This window comes from Arachis hypogaea, chromosome 14, assembly GCF_003086295.3.
Source record: "Arachis hypogaea cultivar Tifrunner chromosome 14, arahy.Tifrunner.gnm2.J5K5, whole genome shotgun sequence".
NCBI lineage: Eukaryota > Viridiplantae > Streptophyta > Magnoliopsida > Fabales > Fabaceae > Arachis > Arachis hypogaea.
The window spans coordinates 64,038,824-64,045,975 of NC_092049.1; the positions used below are offsets into that span (position 1 = coordinate 64,038,824).

The 7,152-nt window shown below is 41.3% G+C and overlaps 1 protein-coding gene across 1 annotated transcript; it reads right to left on the reverse strand.

Moving 5' to 3' along the window:
* Positions 1 to 5,234: 5,234 nt before the first annotated feature.
* Positions 5,235 to 6,872, reverse strand: LOC140178602 (uncharacterized). The gene is made up of 2 exons (XM_072215801.1): positions 6,650 to 6,872; positions 5,235 to 5,824 (listed from the first exon to the last, which is right to left on the reverse strand). Exons 1-2 carry the CDS (start codon positions 6,870 to 6,872, stop codon positions 5,235 to 5,237), a joined length of 813 nt encoding a protein of 270 aa, XP_072071902.1.
* Between the last annotated feature and the right edge of the window lie 280 nt (positions 6,873 to 7,152).

The window sequence follows — 7,152 nt, forward strand, 5'->3', positions numbered from 1 at the left end:
TTCAATCAAGGGAAACATGAAAATCTACTCAATTAGCTTGCTTGTAGCTCAAGAAAGTGCATAATTCTAATGAAAACTAAAGAAAAAGACTAGCTAAAATAAGCTAGGATGACTTGTCATCACATTCCACAGCTTCATCACTTCTTTTTGAACCACTTCCTTCATGGCTGGGTTAAGCCTTCTTTGAGGCTGCACTACACGCCTTGAGTCCTCCTCCAACAAAATTTTGTGCATACAGATGGCAGGGCTTATGCCTTTGATATCATCAATTGTCCATCCCAAAGCTGTCTTGTGAGCCTTCAATATTTCAATCAGCTTTGTTTCTTTGATGCGTGGCAGAAGTTAACCAATTTAGAGATTTCAATTAAGAGGATAGCGTTGCACGTATAGCTCTTAACCGGCTAAGATCTACCTCACCAATTTAAAAAAGGGGTTGTCACAAATTTTAAAAATAAAATATTGGGAGTATAAGCCCCAGGTCGTCTCCCAACGAGTTGCAGGAAAGAGTGCTATTTTATTAACTAGAGGTTTTTAGAAAAATTGAGTTTTGATAATGAGTAATTAAAATGATTAAAAATTAAAGTAATAAAAATAAACTAAGAATAGTTATTGATACTCTGAATAAAAGGCCTTGACTAGGGGAATAATTAAATGGAATTTCTATCCTTGTTGGAATCTTCTCAAGTGTAGTATGGTGTAAAAAGGTTGTTGTTCTCACTTGGTTACCCCTTACTAAATAAGGAAAAGTATGGTGATTAAACTAACTCTTACCCTCAATTCCTAGTCCTCTCCCTTAGGGAGGTCTAGTGTTAGTAGGTATGGAATTAGCTAACAACGTCCAATTCAACCAAGCACTTGAGCATTCCAACTCAAATATCTCCTCTTAATCAACCCCCATGTCAAGTAGAAATTCTACTCCATTGACATGGAATTAATAATCATAAAAATATGAGAAGGCATAATTAAATAAAATAAAATAGAGAATTAAAATTAATAAAAATAACTCTATATATTAATAAATTCAAAACGCAACATAATTATCTGAACAGAGTCAATGTGTAACTAATTAAAAATAAAGGAGTAAAGAAACAAACTAAAGTAATGTCTTCAACGGAGGTAATGACTCTCAGCATCCAAAAATCCAAGCAAAAGCATGAACTATCAATGTAACACTATTCTAGATTCAGATCTAAAACTAAGAGTAATCCTAATATGATGACTCTGAATGTGTGTGGATGCCTCCCTAAGTTTTAGCATGTTCCCTAGGTTTAGTCTGTGTTTTTGGGCCGAAAACTGGGTTAAAATGCGGCCCGAAATCGCCCCCAGTGTATTCTGTTATTTTTGCAGATCGCGCAGGTCACGCATCATTCGTCCAGAAAGAAAACTAAAATCTCAATTGCTCTCTTAACTAAATAGAAAAGTAGAAATTGCAGAAGAAAGGAAAAGAAGAAGTGAACTATGATCAGATCTTCAACTCTAAGAACTATAAAAGGAAAAATAAAAGATGATTCTAGGATAAAGAAATTCAGGAGAATTCTTTAACCTAAGTTCAAGACCCAAAACAGAAGAGTAAAAGTTGCAGAAAAGAGAAAGCAAAACAGAAAGGAAAATTCAGATCTGATCTCAATTCTAAAATTCTAAAATGAAAACTAAAAAAAAAAAAAAGAGAGAGAGCCCTTCTGAAGTCAAATTCTTATCTATTTATACACTTTCCAATTGTGGCATCAAGTACTTAGAGTGGGCTTTTTGGCCTGTGAAGAAATGGATCAGAATGGCACTTGGTTGCTGCTCCCAGGGAAACGTTGCGTTCTCTAAGTGAGCGTAGTGTTCATTCATCCATGCGTGCACATCTCTAACGTATGCGCGTCTCTGACGCGTGCACGTCATTTTTGCATTTTTGCTCATCGATGCGTACGCGTCATGTACGTGTACGCGTCATTTTCGATCCTCAGCTCCCAAAGCTCGCGCGCTTCTTTCACGTGTACGCGTCCTCAATGGCGTTCATTTAGTGGGTGCTAGTTGGCTTAGTGAGCGCTACCCCACGCGTGCCTGTCATGTACGCGTGGGCATGGGTAGCAAAATATCAATTCAGGCTTCAGTGTTGGTCACGCATGCGCGTGCTTTGTCTCAGACATACCATCGACACGTGCGCATCGTTTGCAAAAATTTTCCTCCAACTTTGAATCTCGCCCGAAAACGCTGAGTAGATGAGCGTAGCGCTCTCTTTGAAAACGAGCGCCAAACATACCCACGCGTACGCGTCATGCATGCGTACGCGTGGATCTTTGAAAACTACCTCTTGATGCGTAAGCGACTCGTACGCGTGCACGTCGCAAGTGAGCGTGGTGTTCATTATTTGAACGCAACGTTATACTGCAGTGCTTCTCCTTTCTTTATTTTCTCACCTAAAATCAACCAAACAAGCAATCAAAGTCTCCCCAAAATTACAAGAATTTGCATCAATCATAATAATCATTTAATTCTTGCATAAATCTCATGATTTTGTATAAAATAAATGATGTTTGTTTGAATCAAAATAATTATAAAATTCCACTCCAATCACTTACTTATTGTGCAAGAAGGTGCATAAAACCTAATGAAACAAACGAAAAATGCTTGTGAAACTAGCATAAGATGACTTGTCATCAGTTATGCCGAGCTTCAGGGATATATGGTGAATATTATGACTGACATGTTTGAGATCCTGAAGCCTCATGTCCGAGTTCTTGGTCCCGAGGCCGATCTCTCCTTATTCAGCATGGATAATGTGGTCGAGGATGGCAAGATTGTGCCTGCTCCAAATGATGATGATGAGGGTCATCCGCCTGCGCCTCCGGCCAAGTCTTCTGTAGCTTCAGCCTCTTCGACTCCTTCTGGTGAGGTGGTCCCTCCTGAACCCGAGTCGGACGTGGAGATTTTAAATGGGCCAGATGGAGTTGTCAATGCTATCCCAATCCTTACCCTGCCTCCGTCTCCTAAGGATGCCGCTGCTGATGCGACTTCAGATCCTTGATGATTCCTTATTATGTCTTTGTTTTTTGTATTTGATGTAGTCCGACTTGTGGACCTTGAACTTGTTTGATTTTTTGTAAGTCTATTTGATGACTCTTTCGATACTTGATTGCTTCCTAGCAACTCTTATTTTAAAAACAACACTTTAAACACTTAGGCTCCCGTTTAGGGAGCCTTTGAGTCTTTAATGTTTTAATTTGAAGGTTGTGTTTGGATGATATGTCAACCTTGGCGACTTATTTGATGTTCGGAGGTTGTTCCTTTACTGCTTTTTTATCCTTGCAATCCTTGTAGAATTTCTAGAAGTTTGGGACTTCCCAGTCCGACTTCTTCTTGAGTGGTAGTGTGGTTTTTCTACCCTTGCCTTTTGGATTACGCATTGCTTTGAGTTTGTGTTGATAACCCTTCTGCTTTGGCGAAGTTATCCTTGCGGCTTGGTATCCAGGCTTTTTAGTGACTTATCCGATAACTTTTTAGTGTTCTTTGCATAGAACCCTTTTAGTTAGTTCAGATGACTTTGTAGCCTTGTTTTGAGATCATGCTTTCTTTTAGTGGAGTTGTACCTTTTTAGCTAAGCACTTTTGAGTCATAAGTCATTTTTCAACCTTTTTGGCTTTTTACTTGTTGAAATCGTACTTGTTTCTTTGGGTCACGCCTCTTCTTAGCTGACGTCGACCTAACTAGCTTCGTCGCCCGAGCTTTTAGTCATATTCCAACAACTTTTTAGGTAGTGTTCTGATGGGGAACCTTTTCTTTATAGTTTGTTTGGATGACTTTTTACCTCTATTTTTGTGCTCTTGCTTTAATTAAGATCCTTTTAAGGACTTTGTACCCTTTTTAGTGATCCTTTCATTGGTCCAACTTCTCTGTCGGGCCTTCTTAAGTTATTTTTAGTAATCCCATTTTCAGTTAGACCTCGTCAGGTCACTTTTTATGGGTTACTTTTATAACTTCTTGCATTAACTTGCTTTTACCGCTTCACATTGCTGACCTCTTTGTAATCGGGTAATGAATTTTTGCGTTTTATGAGCTTAGATTAATGCGTATTAGTAGGAAACTTTTTAGGGAATTAATAAATTTTATACAAATAATAATGAGATAAAAATATAGATAAAAGTGTGTACATATGAGTGCTTGCTCTTCTAGGTCGGGCATTTTTTTAGATCTCGGCCTGACGCCTCATTAAAAAATCTTTTCAGGAAAAAGAGTGCGCCTTTACCTAAGATCTTTACTATTTTCTAGCTATAGTACCTTCTTAGGTTACAGGCATGCCATGACCTTGGTAGCTCAGCCCTTCGAGGTCGGACACCTTGTAGTAACCTTTCCCCGGTACTTCTATAACTCGGTATGTTCCTTTCCAGTTGGCTGCTAGCTTCCCTTCTCCTGATTGACCTACTCTGATATCATTTCGGATTAAGATGAGATCGTTGGTGGCGAAGCTTCGCTGGACTACCTTTTGATTATACCTTAAAGCCATTTGACGCTTTAGTGCTTCTCTAATCCGAGCTTTTTCTCGGACTTCTGGAAGTAGGTCGAGCTCTTCCCTTTGAACTTGGGAGTTGATATCTTCATTGTATAGGATTATTCTGGGAGATCCTTCTTCTATTTCCACGGGAATCATCGCCTCTATTCCATAAGAAAGTCAAAAGGGTGATTCTCCAGTAGTGGAATGTGGTATTGTCCGATATGCCCATAGGACTTGTGGGAGCTCTTCAGCCCAAGCTCCCTTTTCGTCCTGTAACCTCCGCTTTGACCCGGCCAATATGACTTTATTGGCGACTTCTGCCTGTCCGTTGGCCTGTGGGTGTTCTACAGAGGAGAATTGGTGCTTTATTTTCAGGTCAGCTACCATGTTCCTGAAACCTGTGTCGGTGAACTGGGTGCCATTATCTGTGGTGATGGAGTGAGCAGTGGCCAAACCTTGCGATAATGTTTCTATATAGAAATTTCCGACTTCTTTGGGCAGTGGCAGTGGCCAATGGCTCTGCTTCAATCCATTTTGTGAAGTAGTCTATTCCTACAAAGAGGAACTTAACTTGCCCTGATCCTTGGGGGAAGGATCTGAGGAGGTCAGGCCCCCATTTTGCAAATGGCCAAGGTGAAGTAACACAGATAAGCTTTTCAGGTAGAGCTATATAGAAGTTGGCATGCTTCTGGCATGGTGGGCATGTCTTGACAAACTCTGTTGCTTCCTTTTGCAACGTCGGCCAGTAAAAACTAGCTCAGAGTACCTTTTTGGCAAGAGCTTTTGCCCTAAAGTGGTTACCACACATGCCTCCGTGGACTTCCTCCAGGACGTCCCTTGTAGCAGAGGTTGGAACACATTTTAGGAGGGGTGTTGAGATCTCTCTCTTATATAGAATGTCATCCACTATAGTGTAGTACTGTGCTTCCCGTACTAGCCTTTTCGCCTCCTTTTTATCTGTGGGGAATGTTTCAAACTTGAGATAGTTAACTATGGGAGTCATCCACCCTTGGTTCTGACCTGATATGGTTAGGATCTTCTTTTCCTCTGAGATTGATGGGTTTTGCAGTGTTTCCTGGATGAGGTTTCTATTATTGCCCCCTGGTTTGGTGCTGGCCAATTTTGAAAGGGCATCAGCTCGGCCATTTTGTTCCCGAGGTATATGTCGGACCTTACATCCCCTAATTTGTCTGAGCTGTTCTCTAGTTTTATCTAGGTATTTCTTCATGGTGTGGTCTTCGGTCTGGTAGCTCCCTTCTATTTGGGAAGTGACTACCTGTGAATCGCTAAAAATGGTAAGCTTCTGATCTCTTACCTGCCTAGCCAGCTTCAAACCAGCCAATAGGGCTTCGTATTCAGCATGGTTATTTGAAGCGGGGAACTTGAACTTTAATGAGAGCTCGATTTGGGTTCCCTAATCACTCTCTAAAATGACGCCTGTGCCACTCCCGGCTTTGTTTGAGGAGCCATCGACATAAAGGCTCCACTCTGTGGGGGTGCCCGAGGTGTCCGTGTACTCTGCGATGATGTCGGCCAGGTACTGAGATTTGATAGCTATCCGGACTTCATACTTGAGGTCGAAGTCAGATAACTGGACTGCCCATTATAGGATTCTTCCAACTAAGTCTGTTTACTATAAGATATCCTTTATTGGTTGGTTGGTCCGTACTCTGATGGTGTGAGCTTGAAAGTATGGTCGGAGTCGTCGGGAAGTAAGTATAAGGGCGTAGGTGAACTTTTCTATCTTTTGATAATTAAATTCAGCCCCTTGCAAAGCCTTACTGATGAAGTAAATAGGTTGTTGTCCATTTTTGTCTTCTCTAACTAGTGCTGAAGCTATTATCCGACTTCCTACGACAAGGTATAAAATTAGTTCTTCACCTTCCCTGGGTCGGGTTAGGATGGGTGGTTGCCCCAAGAATGTCTTGAAGTCTTGGAAGGCTTGTTCGCATTCTGGGCTCTACTCAAACTTCTTTCCTTAACTTAGTGTTGTGTAAAAAAGGAGAGGTCTTAATGCCGATCCAGCTAGGAATCTAGACAAAGCCGCTAGCCTTCTGTTGAGCTGCTGGACTTCTTTGACACAGGTCGGACTTTTCATGTTAAGTATGGCATGGCATTTATCCAGGTTTGCTTTGATCCATCTTTGAGTGAGCATGAAGCCTAGGAATTTGCCAGCTTCTACTGCAAAGGTGTACTTAGCAGGGTTAAGTCTTATCCAATGCTTTCTCATGGTGTTGAACACTTCAGTGAGGTCGGATAATAACGTTTCCTCCCTTTGTGTCTTGACCAGCATGTCGTCTACATAAACCTCCATCATCTTGCCGATATGATTGGCGAATACTTTGTTCATCAGTCTTTGATATGTAACCCCTGCGTTCTTGAGTCCGAAAGGCATGACTACGTAGCAGTAGTTTGCTCTTGGGGTTAGGAATGAGGTTTTCTCCTGGTCGGGTTGATACATCGGGATTTGATTGTATCCCGAGTAAGCGTCCATGAAGGAGTGGTACTTATATCCTGATGAAGCGTCGACTAGTGTGTCGATGTTTGGAAGTGGGTAGGGATCCTTTGGCAGGCTTTGTTGAGGTCAGTGTAGTCAGTGCACATCCGCCACTTCCTATTTGACTTTTTGACCAATACTACATTGGCTAGCCATAATGGGTACTTTACCTCCCTTA

What these genes read in the sequence shown, in the direction of transcription:
- LOC140178602 (XM_072215801.1), bottom strand. Translation starts at nt 6,872, where the DNA reads ATGCCTTTCGGACTCAAGAACGCAGGGGTTACATATCAAAGACTGATG. An exon ending in CACCTTTGCAGTAGAAGCTG is followed by an intron (nt 5,825 to 6,649) that starts GCAAATTCCTAG and finishes CTGAATACGAAG; the next exon opens with CCCTATTGGCTGGTTTGAAG.